At 42.3% G+C, this 20227-nt stretch overlaps 1 protein-coding gene across 2 annotated transcripts in view; it reads left to right on the top strand.

Moving 5' to 3' along the window:
- LOC137325130 (calcium-activated chloride channel regulator 1-like) overlaps positions 1-20227 on the top strand; it is a 71995-nt gene that overhangs the window by 24171 nt on the left and 27597 nt on the right. Inside the window, exons 1-2 of one of the 2 annotated variants that reach the window (XM_067989872.1) lie at positions 17652-18152; positions 18349-18492. In XM_067989872.1, coding sequence (XP_067845973.1) covers positions 17991-18152; positions 18349-18492 — 306 coding nt within the window. In that variant the 5' untranslated portion in view covers positions 17652-17990. Of the gene's footprint in view, positions 1-17651; positions 18153-18348; positions 18493-20227 lie in introns of those variants that run through there. The other variant, XM_067989874.1, reaches the window with a different exon arrangement.

Raw genomic sequence — 20227 nt, 5'->3', positions numbered from 1 at the left:
CAACGACATTACCATCATCGAATCCTGCACCATGAACATCCTGGGGGTCACATTGACCAGAAACTTAACTGGACCAGCCACATAAATATTGTAGCTACAAGAGCAGGTCAGAGGCTGGGTATTCTGCGGCAAATGACTCACCTCCTGACTCCCCAAAGACTTTCCACCATCTACAAGGCACAGGTCAGGAGTGTGATGGAATACTCTCTACTTGCCTGGATGAGTGCAGCTCCAACAACACTCAAGAAGCTCGACACCATCCAGGACAAAGCAGCTCGCTTGATTCGCACCCCAACCACCACCCGAAACATTCACTCCCTTCACCACCGATGCATGTAGGCTGCTGTGTGTACCATCCACAGGACACACTGCAGCAACTTGCCAAGGCTTCTTCAACAGCACCTCCCAAACCCGCGACCTCTACCACTTAGAAGGACAAGGGCAGCAGGTACATGGGAACAATACCACCTGCACGTTCCCCTCCAAGTCAAACACCATCCCTACATTGATATATATCGCCGTTCCTTCATCGTCGCTGGGTCAAAATCTTGGAACTCCCTTCCGAACAGCACTGTGGGAGAACCTTCACTACACGGACTGCAGTGGTTCAAGAAGGCGGCTCACCACCATCTTCTCAAGGGCAATTAGGGATGGGCAATAAATGCTGGCCTCGACAGCGACGGCCCCATCCCATGAACGAATAAAAAAAAAATGTATTCACCTGTGGGAGGATCTAGGTTATCAGATTGTGCAAATGATGGTGATTTGCAGATAATGTTGTGAAACAATCTGAGGGTCAAACTCAATCAATGGTACCATTGAACAGTAATATTTACAGCTATATCATAAAGAATTTCACTCCTTAACTTTAACCTGGGGAGTTGATGTTTTTAACCAATTTATACAGGTGAAGAAAAGTTAAAATTGCAGCCTGACATTGACTTGTAAGAATCAATGAGCTTCGAGTTCCTCCGGTCACTATGTGCTCTGGGAAAACACATCGAGGGAGAATTTCAACTGCCGGCTGTCTGTTTCTGTCCTGAGAAAAACAAGTGTGCAACAGTTGAAAATTGGGGAAGGGGCTCCACGGCCACCCCATTGACGGCCAAGGCCCACCCGATGCAATATTCAGGTGGGCTTGTAAATGGGCGAGCAGCACGCCCGCCTTTATCAGGCATAAGGCAAGATTCATCTGAATAATAGTGCTGGAGTCTGTGAGACCGAAATCATTCAAGAAAATTTTCTTCCTGCCTCCTGGAGGCAATGTCTCAATTCAGGGCTTTAGTGCGCTCAGTAGTCTCCTGAGTGACACTGTCACTTCTGTGTTAACTTGTACCCAAAACCAGTTCGCTTTGATGCAAGAATGACAGTATACATGCAGTTTGAGAACCTCAAGAAACAAATAATTATCTAGTTGCACAGAAGTCATTGCTTCTCTGATCATAAACGGCAAAGATTAATTGGCAGTCCTAATATCTCCTTATGTGGCTCGGTGTCAAATTTTGTTTGATAATCACTGCTGTGGAGCGCATTGGGGCACTTTATTACGTTAAAGGCACGAGATAAATGCACGTTGTTGTTGTGAGTACTTGTGAGTAAGAGGGAGAAAATCTACTGTGTCACAACTTTAAGCCAAAGTAAGTTTGTTTTGCAGGGCAGGAGCCAGTTGGCTGGGCTTTTTCCCAAGTACCAAAATAGAAAGAAAACCAAAACACGACAACACTTGTCCACATTGTTGCTCCATGCATTGTTGGTATGTAGACTATGTGAGTGTAGGAAGATATGTGTTTGCTGGCATCCTTCTGATTATCAATCTGCCTGGGGTGTTTAAGCCTTGGTAAGCAGGACTTTGACTTTGATGGGACTGAAGTCACAAATTAAGTTGACCCCACTTGACTCAATTTGTTCCTCAAACAAGGTCCTCCCAAGGCCTTTTAGTACAGCAAAGGCTATGGGCCCCGACAGCGTCCCGGCTGTACTGCTGAAGACTTGTGCTCCAGAACTAGCTGTGCCTCCAGCCAAACTGTTCCATTACAGCTACAACACTGGCATCTACCCGAAAATATGGAAAATTGCCCAGATATGTCCTGCCAACAACTAGCAGGACAAATCCAATCCGGCCAATTACCGCCCCATCAGCTTACTCTCAATCATCAGCAAAGTGATGGAAGGTGTCGTCGACAATGCTATCAAGCGGCACTTACTCACCAATAACCTGCTCACCAATGCTCAGTTTGGTTTCGGCCAGGACCACTCGGCTCCAGACCTCATTACAGCTTTGCTCCAAACATGGACAAAAGAGCTGAATTCCAGAGGTGAGGTGAGAATGGCTGCCCTTGACATCAAGGCAGCATTTGATCGAGTGTGGCACCAAGGTGCCCGAGTAAAATTGAAGCCAATGGGAATCAGGGGGAAAACTCTCCAGTGGCTGGAGTCATATCTAGCACAAAGGAAGATGGTAATGGTTATTGGAAGCCAATCATCTCAGCCCCAGGACATTGCTGCAGGAGTTCCTCAGGGCAGTGTCCTACGCTCAACCATCTTCAGCTGCTTCATCAATGACCTTCCATCCATCACAAGAAATGGGGATGTTCGCTGAAGATTGCACAGTGTTCAGTTCCATTCGCAACCCGTCAGATAATGAAGCAGTCCGTTCCCACATGCAGCAAGACCTGGACAACATCCAGGCTTTGGCTGATTAATGGCAAGTAGCATTCGCACCAGACAAGTACCAGGCAATGACCATCTCCAACAAGAGAGTGACTAACCATCTCCCCTTGACATTCAACGACATTACCATCATCGAATCCCGCACCATGAACATCCTGGGGTTCACATTGACCAGAAACTTAACTGGACCAGCCACATAAATATTGTAGCTACAAGAGCAGGTCAGAGGCTGGGTATTCTGCGGCGAATGACTCACCTCCTGACTCCCCAAAGACTTTCCACCATCTACAAGGCACAGGTCAGGAGTGTGATGGAATACTCTCTACTTGCCTGGATTAGTGCAGCTCCAACAACACTCAAGAAGCTCGACACCATCCAAAACAAAGCAGCTCGCTTGATTCGCACCCCATCCACCACCCGAAACATTCACTCCCTTCACCACCGACGCATGTAGGCTGCTGTGTGTACCATCCACAGGACACACTGCAGCAACTTGCCAAGGCTTCTTCAACAGCACCTCCCAAACCCGCGACCTCTACCACCTAGAAGGACAAGGGCAGCAGGCACATGGGAACAACACCACCTGCACGTTCCCCTTCAAGTCACACTCCATCCTGACTTGGAAATATATCGCCGTTCCTTCATCGTCGCTGGGTCAAAATCCTGAAACTTCCATCCTAACAGCACTGTGGGAGAACCTTCACCACGTGGACTGCAGTGGTTCAAGAAGGTGGCTCACCACCACCTTCTCAAGGGCAATTCGGGATTGGCAATAAATGCTGGCCTTGCCAGCGATGCCCACATCCCATGAACGAATAAAAAAAAAGTAGGATTTACTCCAGAAATGTACTCATGTTTTCTTGCCAATCTGGTCGTTTCAGATCTGTTTCTGATCCAACTCACTGTCATTTTAAGCTTTGCAAACTCTGAGCATTTGGAACAAGCTGGAAGTTCTGCTCCAATTTCACACCCCTTTCCTTCGTACAAGTACATCCAAATTGAGATTGAAATCACCGAGGTTGATGAGTTGCTCAGTACAGAGGCTGGGGGAGGAAAGAAGAGATGATATCTCAGAGAGAAACTCAGGGTGGTACTTGGGGAGGTGGAGCGGTGGACAATGATGATTTTAAAGGAGTGGTGAAAGGGGTGGAGCAAGATGAGGAGCTTGAAAGAGGAGAAGGTACCAGAAGACCAGGAGGAGAGATCAAGGTGTAACCTGGTGATAAGGGCCACCATCTTAGCAGCTTGTGCAGAGCTGGTGATGTAAAGTACAGCCAGACAAGTAATGTGAGGGAAAAAACCTTCTTTTCCGTGACTATTATGATTTAGCCAGCTTGCAGGGCAGCCTATGTACCATAATTGGACTGGAGCTAGGAAATCCTTTTCTTCTGCCTCAGAGCTCAGTCTCTCTCTCTTTGCTACAGGTGTTAAGCATATGTGTTTTGTTAGTAGGTCTTTGTTGCAAAGCTCTATAGCAATTAGTTTGCCCACCACTAAGTTCAGATCTTCCACTCCATAAAACAGAAGGGTTTAGTTAATCTGTTGCAATGAGCTTAATTATGTGTATTGCTGAGCTTGTTTGTAAGATGATATGTGGTCTGTCGTACTGATTGATCCTTGTCTCAATAAAGTGTTCTGTTCTATCCACTTGATCAGAATTTAGAAACCAAAAAAGTATTCGTGTCTGGCCTGAGAGTTATACTTTGAGACTTGAAGGACCTTGTTACAGTTCGAGAATAGAATACCTTTAAATTAAATGAATGGCTTTGCTGATGAATAATCCTGTGCTTAGTTATTCAAAATGCTGGAATTCTTCCAATGGAAACAGGATAATAATACCTGTAATAATAATTAGCTACCTATGTGCAAGATACTATCAGTTTCAACGAGACTCAATGCCTTTCCATTGGGGTCATGCACAGACTTTGGAGAGCAGAACTCCACTCCATGCCCAACAAAAATTGTCCCAATCTCAACAACCTCATCAAAGAACACTGTCCCATTCATACAATCCCCAGTCTAGATGTTTTCCCTGTGCTTTCAAATTATTACAAAAAATGAATCAACGTGATATTGAAAACGATTAACGTAATGCATTTTCAGCAAGAACCATTCAGAATTTCCAATCAAATCTGAATAGCCTTTTTGGTGGTTTCATAGGATCATAGAATCATAGAAAGTCACGGCACAGAAGGAGGCAATTTGGCCCATCGTGCCCTTGCTGGCTGAAAAAGAGCGATCCGCTTAATCCCACTTTCCAGCACTTGGTGCGTAGCCCTGTAGGTTACAGCACTACAAGTGCACATCCAAGTACTTTTTAATGAGTTGAGGGTTTCTGCGTCCACCACCCTTTCAGGCAGTGAGTTCCAGACCCCCACCACCCTCTCGGTGAAAACATTTCTCCACGGCTCCCCTCTAATCCTTCTACCAATTACTTTGAATCTATGCCCCCTGGTCACTGACCCCTCTGCTGAGGGAAATATGTCCTCTGTATCCACTCTATCTAGTCCTGTCGGAATTTTATATACTTCAATTAAATTTCCCCCAGCCTCCTTTGTTCCAAAGAAAACAACCCGAGCCTATCCAATCTTTTCTCATAGCTAATATTCTCCAGCCCTGGCAACATCCTCGTAAATCTCCTCTGTACTCAGTCTGTACTTAAGCATAGGAGGCATGATTAAGAAATTTGCGGATGACACAAAGATAGGCCTTGTGGTTGATAGTGAGGTGGAAAGCTGTAGACTGCAGGAAGATATGAATGTACTGATCAGATGGACAGAAAAGTGACAAATGGAGTTCAATTCGGAGAAGTGTGAGGTAATGCATTTGGGGAGACCAAGCAAGGCAAGGGAATATACAATAAATGGGAGGATACTGAGAGGTGTAGAGGAAGTGAGGGACCTTGGAGTGCATGTCCACAGATCCCTGAAGATAGCAGGATAGGTAGATAAGATGGTTAAGAAGGCATATAGAATGCTTTCCTTTCTTAGCCAAGGCATTCAATATAAAAGCAGGGATGTTATGCTGGAACTGTATAAAACACTAGTTAGGCCACAGCTTGAGCACTGCGCACGTTTCTGGTCACCACATTATAGGAAGGATGTAATTGCACTAGAGAGGGTGCAGAGGAGATTTACGAGGATGTTGCCAGCATTGGAGAATTTTAGCTATGATGACAGATTGGATAGGCTGGGGTTGTTTTCCTTGGAACAGAGGAGGCTGAGAGGTGCACAAAATTGTGAGGGGTCTAGATAGAGCAGATATGAAGGACCTATTTGCCTTAGCAGAGGAGTCAATAACCAAGGGGCATAGATTTAAAGTGATTGGTAGAAGGATTAGAGCAGAAATGAGGAAAAATGTTTTCACCCAGAGGGTGGTGGGGTCTGGAACTCACTGCCTGAGAGGGTGGTAGAGGAGAAACCCTCAACTCATTTAAAAATTACCTGGATGTGCACCTGGAGAGCCGTTACCGGCAGGGCTACGGACCAAATGCGGCAAAGTGGGATTCGTCTGGGTGGCTCGTTTCTCAGCCCAACGGACACGATGGGCCGAATGGTCTCCTTCTGTGCCGTACATTTTCCAAAAAAAAAGGCTGTTCAGCACCACCTTCTCAAGGGCAATTAGGGAAGGGCAATAAATGGGCCTTGCCAGCGATGCCCACATCCCATGAACGAAGAAAAAAAAACGCTTTCTAGTGCAATTACATCTTTCCTGAAATGTGGTGATCAGAACTGTACACAGTACCCAAGCTGTGGCCTAACCAATGTTTTACACAGTTCTAGCATTACCTCCCTGTTCTTATATTCTATGCCTTGGCTAATAAAGGAAAGCATCCCGTATGACTTTTTAACCACCTTACCTACCTGTTCTGCTACTTTCAGCGAACTATGGACATGCACTCCATGGTCCCTTTGTTCCTCTGCAACTCTCAGTCTCCTCCCATTTATTGTGTACTCCCTTGCCTTGTTTGCCCTCCCCAAATGCATAAGAACATAAGAACATAAGAACGTAAGAAATAGGAGCAGGAGTAGGCCAATCGGCCCCTCGAACCTGCTCCGCCATTCAATAAGATCATGGCTGATCTGATCCTAACCTCAAATCTGAATTCATGTCCAATTTCCTGCCCGCTCCCCGTAACTCCTAATTCCCTTTACTTCTAGGAAACTGTCTATTTCTGTTTTAAATTTATTTAATGATGTAGCTTCCACAGCTTCCTGAGGCAGCAAATTCCACAGACCTACGACACTCTGAGTGAAGAGGTTTCTCCTCATCTCAGTTTTGAAAGAGCAGCCCCTTATTCTAAGATTATGCCCCCTAGTTCTAGTTTCACCCATCTTTGGGAACATCCTTACCGCATCCACCCGATCAAGCCCCTTCACAATCTTATATGTTTCAATAAGATCGCCTCTCATTCTTCTGAACTCCAATGAGCAGAGTCCCAATCTACTCAACCTCTCCTCATATGTCCACCCCCTCATCCCCGGGATTAACTGAGTGAACCTTCTTTGTACTGCCTCGAGAGCAAGTATGTCTTTTCTTAAGTATGGACACCAAAACTGTATGCAGTATTCCAGGTGCGGTCTCACCAATACCTTATATAACTGCAGCAATACCTCCCTGTTTTTATATTCTATCCCTCTAGCAATAAACGCCAACATTCCATTGGCCTTCTTGATCACCTGCTGCACCTGCATACTAACTTTTTGATTTTCTTGCACGAGGACCCCCAGATCCCTTTGTACTGCAGTACTTTCCAGTTTCTCGCCATTAAGATAATAACTTGCTCTCTGATTTTTCCTGCCAAAGTGCATAACCTCATATTTTCCAATATTGTATTGCATCTGTCAAATCTCCGCCCACTCACCCAGCCTGTCTATATCCCCTTGTAGGTTTTTTATGTCCTCCTCACTCTCTACTTTCCCTCCCATCTTTATATCATCTGCAAACTTTGATATGTTACACTCGGTCCCCTCCTCCAAATCGTTAATATAGATTGTAAAGAGTTGGGGACCCAGCACCGACCCCTGCGGAACACCACTGGCTACTTGTTGCCAGTCCGAGAATGAACCATTTATCCCAACTCTCTGCTTCCTGTTAGATAACCAATCCTCCACCCATGCAAGAGTATTACCCCAATCCAGTGATTCTTTATCTTGAGCAATAATCTTTTATGTGGCACCTTGTCGAATGCCTTCTGGAAGTCTAAATACACTACGTCCACTGGTTCCTCTTTATCCACCCCGTACGTTATGTCCTCAAAGAACTCAAGCAAATTTGTCAGACATGACTTCCCCTTCGTAAAGCCATGCTGACTTTGTCCTATTAAATTATGTTTATCCAAATGTTCCGCTACTGTCTCCTTAATAATAGACTCCAAAATTTTACCCACCACAGATGTTAGGCTAACTGGTCTATAATTTCCAGCCTTCAGCCTACTACCCTTTTTAAATAAGGGTGTTACATTAGCAGTTTTCCAATCTGCCAGGACCTTTGCCGAGTCCAGAGAATTTTGGAAAATTATTACCAAAGCATCCACAATCCCTACTGCCACTTCCCTCAAGATCCTAGGATGTAAGCCATCAGGTCCAGGGGATTTATCCACCATGAGTCCCATTAATTTACTGAGTACCAATTCCTTAGTGATTTTAATCGTATTTAGCTCCTCCCCCCCTCGAGCCCCCTGTTTGTCCAGTGTTGGGATATTCTTAGTGTCCTCTACCGTAAGGACTGAAACAAAATATTTGTTCAGCATTTTTGCCACCTCCATGTTTCCCACCATTAATTTCCCGGTCTCATCCTCTAAGGGACCTACGTTTGCCTTAGCCACCCTTTTTCTTCCTCATACTTCACACTTCTCTGGATTGAATTCCACTTGCCTGAGATTAGAGATGAAATCACTTCAATGATAAAGGGGAATATAACGAGAGGTAAGCAGCCAACAGAGACCTTATAGGTCACAAAACAGATAGTAAGGGCTGCAAAAAGAGAGTATGAAAAGAAAGTTGCAAGGAATATCAAAACCAATACGAAGAACTTTTATAGTTATATTAGGAAAAAGAGGGTGGTCAGGAGCAATGTTAGCCCCTTAAAAACTGAAAGTGGGGTTATTGTCATTGACAATGGGAAATGGTGGACATGTTGAACAATTACTTTGCGTCAGTATTTACAGTCGAAAAAGAGGATAGCATGCCGGAAATCCCAAGAAAACTTATATTGAATCAGGGACAGGGACGCGATAAAATTAACATAAGTAAAGCAACAGTAATGAAGAAAATAATAGCACGAAAGAGTGACAAATCCCCAGGACCAGATGGTTTCCATCCCAGGGTTTTAAAGGAAGTAGGTGAGCACATTGCGGATGCCCTAACGATAATCTTTCAAAGTTCTCTAGATTTAGGAACTGTCCCTCTGGATTGGAAAATTGCACATGTCACTCCGCTTTTTAAGAAAGGAGAGAGAGGGAAACCGGGGAATTATAGACCAGTTAGCCGAACATCTGTTGTGGGGAAAATGCTGGAGTCTATAATTAAGGATAGGGTGACTGAACACCTCGAGAATTTTCAGTTAATCAGAGAGAGCCAGCATGGATTTGTGAAAGGTAGGTCGTGCCTGACAAACCTGATTGAATTTTTGGAAGAGGTGACTAAAGTAGTGGACAGGGGAATGTCAATGGATGTTATTTATATGGACTTCCAGAAGGCATTTGATAAGGTCTCACATAAGAGACTGTTAGCTAAGATAGAAGCCCATGAAATTGAGGGAAAAATACGGACTTGGTTAGGAAGTTGGCTGAGCGAAAGGCGACAGCGAATAGGGATAATGGGAAGGTACTCACATTGGCAGGATGTGACTAGTGGAGTCCCGCAGGGATCGGTCTTGGGGCCTCAATTATTCACAATATTTATTAACGACTTAGATGAAGGCACAGAAAGTCTCATATCTAAGTTTGCTGATGACACAAAGATTGGTGGCATTGTAAGCAGTGTAGATGAAAACATAAAATTACAAAGCGATATTGATAGATTAGGTGAATGGGCAAAATTGTGGCATATGGAATTCAATGTAGACAAATGTGAGGTCATCCACTTTGGATCAAAAAAGGATAGAACAGGGTACATTCTAAATGGTAAAAAGTTAAAAACAGTGGATGTCCAAAGGGACTTAGGGGTTCAGATCCATCGATCATTGAAGTGTCATGAACAGGTGCAGAAAATAATCAGGAAGGCAAATGGAATGTTGGCCTTTATATCTAGAGGAATGAAGTACAAGGGGGCAGAAGTTATGCTGCAGCTATACAAAACCCTGTTTAGACCGCACCTGGAGCACTGTGAGCAGTTCTGGGCACCGCACCTTCGGAAGGACATATTAGCCGGACTTCAAGGGTTAAGTTACGAGGAGAGATTGCACAAATTAGGGTTGTATTCTCTTGAGTTTCGAAGGTTAAGGGGTAATCTGATCGAAGTTTCTAAGATATTAAGGGGAACAGATAGGGTGGATAGAGAGAAACTATTTCCGCTGGTTGGAGATTTTAGGAGTAGGGGACAGAGTCTAAAAATTAGAGCCAGACCTTTCAGGAGCGAGATTAGAAAACATTTCTACACACAAAGGGTGGTAGAAGTTTGGAATTCTCTTCCGCAAACGGCAATTGATACTAGCTCAATTGCTAAATTTAAATCTGAGCTTTTTGGCAACCAAAGGTATTATGGAATATAGGCCAAAGGCAGGTATATGGAGTTAGATCACAGATCAGCCATGATCTTATCAAATGGCGGAGCAGGCACGAGGGGCTGAATGGCCTACTACAGTTCCTATGTTCCTATGACCTGTCCATTGATGTCTTCCTGCAGTCTGCAGCTTTCTTCCTCACTATCAACAACATGGCCAATTTTTGTATCATCTGCAAACTTCTTGATCAAGCCCCCACATTGAAGTCCAAATCATTAATATGTACCACAAAAAGCAAGGGACCTAGTACTGAGTCTTGCAGAACCCCACTGGTATCACAAGATCTGGAAGATATTCCAGTAAATGCATCAATTAATCTGTTCAAACCATCTATGGGAAGAGGAGTCAGGGCCAGAAGAGGCCCAAAAAGATGTCCTTTTTCTTTTTTTGACTTTACTTGTGGGGCCAGGAGGAGCAGGGGTGCACAAGAGTGAACCTCTTTATCCACGTCAAAGCAAATGATTGCCCTGGATTTCATTAAAGGATCAATTTCAGACAATCAATCACATAATTCAAAAGCAAAATACTGCGGATGCTGGAAATCTGAAATAAAAACAGAAAATGCTGAAAATACTCAGCAGGTCAGGCAACATCTATGGAGAGGTTATCGAACTGAAACTTTATTTCTGTTTCTCTCTTCACAGATGCTGCCAGACCTGCTGAGTATTTCCAGCATTTTCTGTTTTTAAATCAAGCACATACTTGCACAGGACCTGAACTCTAATCCATGGATGTGTGCAATAGCAATTTCATCTGCAATTTTAAATTCAGTTGCAATAAAGGCATTGCATATATACAATTGTATATCTGCAATGTCAGCGGTTAATGGTGTTTTTCCAGATCAAACATGTTTTGAAGCAAAAATGTTTTTGGCAGTCATAAAATAGATTCTATTTGTAGATAAAATCTGCTCTTAACTAAGATATAGCAGTAAAGGATGAAGAGATAGTAGCGATATTGGATAGGATAAAAATAGATAAAGACGAGTTAGTTAAAAGATTGGCAGTACTCAAAGTAGAAAAGTTACCCTGTCCAGCTGGGATGCACCTTACGTTACTGAGGGAAGTAAGGGTGGAAGTTATGGAGACTCTGGGCACAATCTTCCAATCCTCCTTAGATATGGGGACGGTGCCGGAGGACTGGAGGATTGCAAATGTTACACCCCTGTTCAAAAAAGAGGAGAGTGATAAACCCGGCAATTACAGGCCAGTCAGCCTGTCGGTGGTGGTGAAACTTTTAAAGACAATAATGAGGGACAAAATTAATTGGCACTTGGAAAAGTAATAGATGAAAGTCAGCACAGATTTTTAGAAAGTAATTCATGTTTGACTAAATTGATTGAGTTCCTTGATGAAGTAATGGAAAGGATTGATAAGGGTAGTGCTGTTGATGTTGTATATATGGACTTTGAAAAAGCTTTTGATAAAGTACAACATAATAGACTTGTTATTAAAATTAAAGACGATGGCATTAAAGGGACAGTGGCTGCATGGATACAAAATTGGCTTGGGACAGAAAGCAGAGAATAGTGGTGAACGGTTGTCTTTCAGACTGGAAGGAAATATACAGTGGTGTTTCCCAAGGGTCGGTATTAGGACCACTGGTCTTTTTGATATATATTAATCACATGGACTTGGGTATAGAGGGTATAATTTCCAAGTTTGCAGATGACGCGGAACTCAGAAATGTCGTCAACAATGTGGAGCATATAGTAACAGACTTCAGGAGGACGTAGAAGACTAGTGAGTTGGGCAGACACAAGGCAGATGAAATTTAATGCAGAGAAGTGTGAAGTGATGCATTTTGGTAGGAAGAATGAAGAGGGGCAATATAAACTAAATTGTTCAAAATTAAAGGGAGTGCAGGAACAGAGAGACCTGGGGGTGCACATACAAAAATCTTTGAAGGTGGCAGGAAAATTGAGAAGGCTGTTAAAAAAACATATGGGATCCTGGACTTTATTAATAGAGGCATAGGGTATAAAAGAAGGAAGTTATGCTAAACCTTTATAAATCACTGGTTAGGCCTCAGCTGGAGTATTGTGTTTAATTCTGGGCACCACACTTTGGGAAGGATGTGAAGGCCTTAGAGAGGGTGCAGAAGAGATTTTCTAGAATGGTACCAGGGATGAGGGGTTTCAGTTATGTGGAGAGACTGGAGTAGTTGGGGTTGTTCTCCTTAGAACAGAGAAGGTTAAGGGAAGATTTGATAGAGGTGTTCAAAATCATGAACGGTTTTGATAATGTAAATAAGAAGAAACTGTTTCCAGTGGCAGAAGGGTCGGTAACCAGAAGACACAGATTTAAAGTGCTTGGCAAAAGAACCAGAGGCGACAATGAGCAAAAATATTTTTACACAGCGAATTGTTGTGATCTAGAATGCACTGCCTGAAAAGGTGTAGTTGAGTTGTTTTAATGGTAGACTTTAATTTTCATATAGATTGGGAAGAGCAGAGTGGCTCAAGTCAGAAAGGTAGTGAATTTCTAGAGTGCATTCAAGATAGTTTTCTGGAGCAATATGTTCTGGAACCAACAAGAGAGCAGGCCATACTAGATTTAGTATTGAGTAATGAGCCAGACTTAGTTAATAATCTAACAGTAAGGGAACATTTATCTAACAGTGATCATAATAAGATTGAATTCAATGTTAGGTTTAAAATGGAGAAACTTAACACAAGTTACTAAGAATCTCGATTTTGGTAAGACTAACTTTAAGGTGATGAGACAAAGACTGTCGACAGCACCTGGTCAAAACTATTATTGGGGTAAAACTACAGAAGAACAGTGGGAGGTGTTCAAAAAAAAATTTAGCTTAATGCAGGGCCAGTATATACCCCAAAGGGCAAGAGCTCTACTTACCAAATAAAATATCCATGGTCTACAAAAGAGATGAGAGATAACATAAAAATAAAGCAAAGAGTATATAAAAGTGCAAAGAATAGTGTAGATCCAAGGGACTGGGAGAGTGATATAGAACAGCAAAGGAAGACACAAAAGGCAGTTACAGCTGCAAAAGAGAATATGAAAAGAAACTTGCGAGGGATATCAAGATTAACACAAGTTTTTACAATTATGTTAGAAGAAAAAGGGTAGTCAAGAGTAATGTGGGCTCTTTAAAAACAGATGCGGGAAATATTCCAAATGAAAATAAGGAAATGGCAGTCCTGTTGAATAATTATTTTGTGTCAATCTGCACAGTGGAGGAAGAGGATAATATACCTGACATTCCAGGGAAACTAATAATGAATCAAGGACTGGAACTCAGTCGAGTTAAGATAAGGAAGAAAATAGAATTAGAAAAAATAATGACAAATCTGACAAATCCCCAGGACCTGATGGTTTCCACCCCAGGGTTTTAAAGGAAGTAGATGATGAAATTCCAGATGCTTTAGCCTTAACTTTCCTAAGCTCTCTTGATTCAGAAATTGTCCCTTTAGATTGGGAAATTGCACATGTAATTCCATTTTTTAAGAAAGGTGAGAGAGAGAAAGTAGGATATTATAAATCTGTTAGTCTAACATCTGTAGTGGGGAAGTTATTGGAATCTATAATTAAGGACAGTGTGACTGAAAACTTAGAGAAATTTGATCTGATTAGAGAGAACCAACATGGATTTGTAAAGGGTCGGTCATGTCTAATGAACCTAATTGAATTTTTTGAGGAAATCACTAAAGTAGTACACAGGGGCATAGCTATGGATGTCGTTTATATGGACTTCCAGAAGGCATTTGATAAGGTTCCACGAAAGAAACTGTTAGCTAAAATTGAAGCTCATGGAATTGAAGGCAACTTAATGACCTGGTTAGAAGATTGGTTAGGTGGTAGAAGACTTAGAGCAGGGATAATGGGTATGTACTCGAATTGGAAGGAAGCGAGTAATAGCTTCCCACAAGGTTCTGTACTGGGGCCTCAACTATTCATTATATTTGTTAATGACTTAGATAACACAATAGAGAGCCATATATTCAAGTTTCCCAATGCCACACAGATAAGTCATGATGTGGAGATGCCGGTGATGGACTGGGGTTGACAATTGTAAACAATTTTACAACACCAAGTTATAGTCCAGCAATTTTATTTTAAATTCACAAGCTTTCGGAGATTTTCTCCTTCCTCAGGCAAATGTTTCAAGATCTCCTTGAAGCCTACGCATTTATGCGTAGGCTTCAAGGAGATCTTGAAACATTTGCCTGAGGACACAGATAAGTGGCATAGTAAGTAGTGTAGATGGGAACATAAAATTACAAAGATACATTGATAGATTAAGTGAATGGGCAAAACTGCGGCAGATGGATTTGAACGCAGGTAAGTGTGAGATCATCCATTTTGGATCAGAAAAGGATAGATCTGAGTATTTTTTAAATGGTGAAAAGCTAGGAACAGTGGAGATCCAAAGAGATTTTGGGGTCCATATACACAGATCACTAAAATGTCATGTCAGGTACATCTTAGTAAACTTCTGTGCTAGTCCAGCGGACTTATATTGAACTTCAATGAGCCTTATTATCTCGAGTGCTTAATGCTGTTTGAGTTTCAAAATTGGAACTGGGGCAGTTTTTTGGAAACTTGCCCATAATTATTGTTTTAATTGGGTCCCAAAGCTGGGGGTCTAACCAGTATCATAATTTACAGAGCAATAAACAGTGTTTATGTGGTGCTCCTCGTTTAAGAAAACATACACCTCACAATGTTCTATAGGAGGGAGAGATATACATCAAGCAGCGAGTGAAGGGATTTAGGAATAAAGGCACGGTGAAAGAGATAAACTATTGAGCAGCCTTTCGAAGGCAGACAGAGGGGTAGCTGGGAAAAATGGTTTTGAAAGAGAATTCCAGAACTTGGGGCGTAATGGCTGAAGGGTCTGCCTTCAATGGTGAAGTGGAGAGGCGTTGTAAAACAAGCAATAATCCAGGGTCAGGGAATGCATGGTGTGGACTGAGAAGAATCTTTGAACTGGCAGTATCTCCAACACCATGGAATATGCCACCATAAAAAATGTTCCAGCTGCCATTCACTTTCCCAAATGTATTCACCTGTGGGAGGATCTAGGTTATCAGATTGTGCAAATGATGGTGATTTGCAGATAATGTTATAAAACAATCTGAGGGTCAAACTCAATCAATGGTACCATTGAACAGTAATATTTACAGCTATATGATAAGGAATTTCACACCTTAACTTTAACCTGGGGAGTTGATGTTATTAACCAATTTATACAGGTAAAGAAAAGTTAAAATTTCAGCCCGACATTGACTTGTCAGAATCAATGAGCTTCGAGTTCCTCTGGTCACTATGTGCTCTGGGAAAACACATCGAGGGAGAATTTCAACTGCCGGCCGCCTGTTTCTGTCCTGAGAAAAACAAGCGTCCCACAGTTGAAAATTGGAGAAGGGGCTCCACGGCCACCCCATTGACGGCCAAGGCCCACCTGATGCAATACTCAGGTGGGCTTGTAAATGGGCGAGCAGCACGCCCGCCTTTATCAGGCATAAGGCGAGATTCATCTGAATAATAGTAGTGGAGTCTGTGAGAACGAAATCATTCAAGAAAATTTTCTTCCTGCCTCAATTCAGGGCTTTAGTGCGCTCAGTAGTCTCCTGAGTGACACTGTCACTTCTGTGTTAACTTGCACCCAAAACCAGGTCGCTTCGATGCAAGAGTGAGTTTGAGAACCTCAAGAAACAAATAATTATCTAGTTGCATAGAAGTCATTGCTTCTCTGAACATAAACGGCAAAGATTAATTGGCAGATTCATAATGGTGGGCCACCTCCAAAGAATGGGGTAGGTAAAACAACCTCTTGAAATAGATGAAATTCAGTGATTATTTAGGGAGGGGACAATTTGGACTACGAGCTGATGGTTTACAAGTAGTGTTGGCTTTGGAATCGAGTTGTCATTGTTTAGTTATTAACCTGACCTGTGCCTTTCAGGCCACGTTCTAAATGGGCAAATCAAGGTAATTGTAGCTGCTTATAAGTCAATCGGAGGGCAGCTGTTACTACTTGTTAATTTCAGTTTCCAGGTCAATAACTGGCTTTTAGTTTCCTTTTATAAGAAGACGACTTTTGTGCATCTGTAACTAAGTGTCACATCTGGTGGTCCAATTCTTTTAGCACAGACCTTAAATTCCTGCTCTGTCAACAAATCTGAATGAAGTGCTCAACACAGACGTATACGATTAATCAGTTTATTCAGACGAAGAGAAAAATTTATCAATTGGTGGAGAAGGACACAGGTCACAATGGAATCAAGCTCAACAATTCCCAGAATTTCAGCTGGTTGCCTGAATAAGGCAACTTGAATCATGCAAGGTTCTGCTCCATGCACAGTATATTTTTCACTTATTCGGACACGAGCTATCCAATACATAACTGAAACTGGTATCAAAACACATCTTGTTGACAAGAAACCGTGGTTCTAAAATAATTGCATTCTCTGCTGGCCGGCCACCCATCTTCCATACTCCATAAACTTGAGCTCATCCAAAGCTCTGCTGCCCGTATCCATCTCGCACCAAGTCCCATTCACCCAACACCCCTATGCTCATTGACCTACACTGGCTCCGGGTCCGGGAACACCTCGATTTTAAAATTCTCATCCTTGTTTTCAAATCCTTCCATAGCCTCACCTCTCCCTATCTCTGTAACCTCCTCCAGCCCTAAAACCCTTTGAGATCCTCCAATTCTTGCCTCTTGCACATCCCCATTTTTAATTGCTCCACTATTGGCGGACGTGCCTCCAGCTGCCTAGGCCCTAGACTCTGGAATTCCCTCCTTAAACTTCTCTGCCTCTCTACCTCTCTCTCCTCCTTTAAAACGCTCCTTAAAACCTACCTCTTTGTCTAGGCTTTTAGTCACCAGTCCTAATATCTCCTTATGTGGCTCGGTGTCAAATTTTGTTTGATATTCACTCCTGTGAAGCACCTTGGGGCACTTTACTACGTGAAAGACACGAGATAAATGCAAGTTGTTATTGTAAGAGGGAGAAAATCTGCTGCGTCACCACTTTAAGCCAAAGTAAGTTTGTTTTGCAGGGCAGGAGCCAGTTGGCTGGGTTTTTTTCCCAGGTATCAAAATAGAATGATAACCTAAGCCCGTAAACACTTGTCCACATTGTTACTCCATGCATTGTTGGTATGTAGACTATGTGAGTGTAGGAAGATATGTGTTTGCTGGCATCCTTCTGATTATCAATCTGCCTGGGGTGTTTAAGCCTTGGTAAGCAGGACATTGAATTTGATGGGACTGAAGTCACAAATTAAGTTGACCCCATTTGACTCAATTTGTCCCTCAAACAAGGGCCTCCCAAAGCCTTTTAGTAGGATTTATTCCAGGAATGTATTCATGTTTTCTAACCATTCTGGTAGTTTCAGATCTGTTTCTGATCCAACTCACGGTCATTTTAAGCTTTGCAAACTCTGAGCATTTGGAACAAGCTGGAAGTTCTGCTCCAATTTCACACCCCTTTTCTTCGTACAAGTACATCCCTCCATTAATTTTTTTATAATTAATTATCGGGATGTGGGCGTCACAGGCTCATGTATTATTTAACCTGCAGGAAGCATTCTTGAGCAGACCAAAGCCTGAGTGCAACGATGGTGCTCCAAAAAACCTTTGGCTTAGTGCTCGGCTGTCTTCTGTGTGCTTGCACTAAAAACTGTTCCAGTGTAAAGTTGGTGAACAATGGATATAGAGACATAGTTATTGCTATTAACCCTGGCATCGAACAGAATGACAAGCTCATTGAAAACATTCAGGTGAGGTATTGATTTGCTGTCTGAAGAGATCTAATAGCCGCTGCTTTGTGGCATTGTATGTTCCTTCCGTTGTATTTTATTGTTCTGAATTTAGGATTTGGTGAGGGGAGTTACAGGAATATATTGTATCCTTTTCCCTTCACCATTTGATTAAAATGCAGCGAGGTATTGATATTAAACCTGTGGTTGCTTTCAGGAAATGGTGACTGAAGCCTCCTCCTACCTGTACAGAGCTACCAAACAGCAAGTTTATTTTTCAGATGTAAAAATCCTGCTGCCTGTTACTTGGAAAGTTAATTCTACTCCGGTTGAAAGACCGACTCCTCAATTCTACGCGCAGGTAAGAACAGAGGAGACTGAAAATTTCCTCGGGACTTCTCCCGCTCCGCCGGAGGAAATTCCCGGCAGAATTTGACACTTTCTAAGGATTTTCTACCCCTGAAGATTATCTATTAATTAGCAGCTTTCCGCAGCGAGTCAGGTGATAGACTATTTGACAATAAGAGGGAGTTATACCTTGTAATGAATAATTATATTATCAGTCACTGGTGACCGAATAAGATTAAATTTGATTTTTATTGTATGTTTTTCTGGAATTTTTACTGGTGCTTTAGGGATTGTGTTGCACAACTCTGTCTATCTTTCCATGGAGACAGTAACTCAGTGGCTTTGAATATTATTATATGTTCCTTTACCTGTGTATTCGATTTGTATCTCTTACCTATTTGAAAGCCGAGCATCCATTGTTTCAGCAGTACTGGGGACTGGGTTGTGGGATTCTGGAGTAGTTATAGGGGTTGCTGGGCTTCAGTAGCATTAGGAGGTAGTTCTGGGGTCTGGCACTAATATTAGTTGGATGGTGTATTGGGCTTGGGAACAGTGGGCAGAGGAGGTCGGTCCAGATTCTGACAATACTGGGAGGAGTGACAGTATGGCTGCACTGGTTTTGAAGTTTGGCAGCAGTGGGAGCAGGTGTGGGGTGGGGTGGGGCATCTAAAGAACAGCAAAGGAAGACAAAAAAGGTAGTTAGAGCTGCAAAAGGGAATATGAAAAGAAACCTGCGAGGGATATCAAGATTAACACGAAACGTTTTACAATTATATTAAAAGAAAAAGGGTAATCAAGAGTAATGTGGGCTCTTTAAAAACAGATGTGGGTAATATTCCAAATGAAAATATGGAAATGGCAGTCTTGTTGAATAATTATTTTGTGTCAATCTGCACAGCGGAGGAAGAGGATAATATACCTGACATTCCAGGGAAATTAATAATGAATCAAGGACTGGAACTCAGTAGAGTTAAGATAAGGAAGAAAATAGTGTTAGAAAAATTAATGGGAAATCTGACAAATCCCCAGGAGCTGATGGATCCACCCCAGGGTTTTGAAGGAAGTCGATGATGAAATTCCAGATGCTTTAGCCAAAACTTTCCACAGCTCTTGATTCAGAAATTGTCCCTTTAGTTTGGGAAATTGCAAATGTAATTCCATTTTTGAAGAAAGATGAGAGAGAAAGCAGTTAATTATAAATCTGTTAGTCTAACATCTATAGTGGGGAAGTAATTGGAATCTATAATTAAGGACAGTGTGCCTGAGAACTTAGAGAAATTTGATCTGATTAGAGAGAACCAACATGGATTTGTAAAGGGTAGGTCATGTCTAACGAACCTAATTGAATGTTCCGATGAAGTAACTAAAGTAGTACAGAGGGGAATGTCTATGGATGTCGTTTATATGGACTTCCAGAAGGCTTTTGATAAGGTACCACATAAGAGACTGTTAATTCAAATTGAAGCTCATGGAATTGAAGGCAAATTATTGACCTGGTTAGGAGATTGGTTAGGCGGTAGAAGACTTAGAGCAGGGATAATGGGTATGTACTCGAATTGGATGGAAGCGACTAGTGGCGTCCCACAAGGGTCTGTGCTGAGGCCTCAACGATTCATGATATTTATTAATGACTTAATAACACAATAGAGAGCCGTATATTCAAGTTTGCCAATGACACAAAGATAAGTGGCATTGTAAGTAGTGTAGATGGGAACATAAAATTACAAAGAGACATTGATCGATTAAGT

This window comes from Heptranchias perlo, chromosome 9 (genome assembly GCF_035084215.1).
Source record: "Heptranchias perlo isolate sHepPer1 chromosome 9, sHepPer1.hap1, whole genome shotgun sequence".
Taxonomy (NCBI): domain Eukaryota; kingdom Metazoa; phylum Chordata; class Chondrichthyes; order Hexanchiformes; family Hexanchidae; genus Heptranchias; species Heptranchias perlo.
This window is presented reverse-complemented; position numbering and strand designations above follow the sequence as displayed.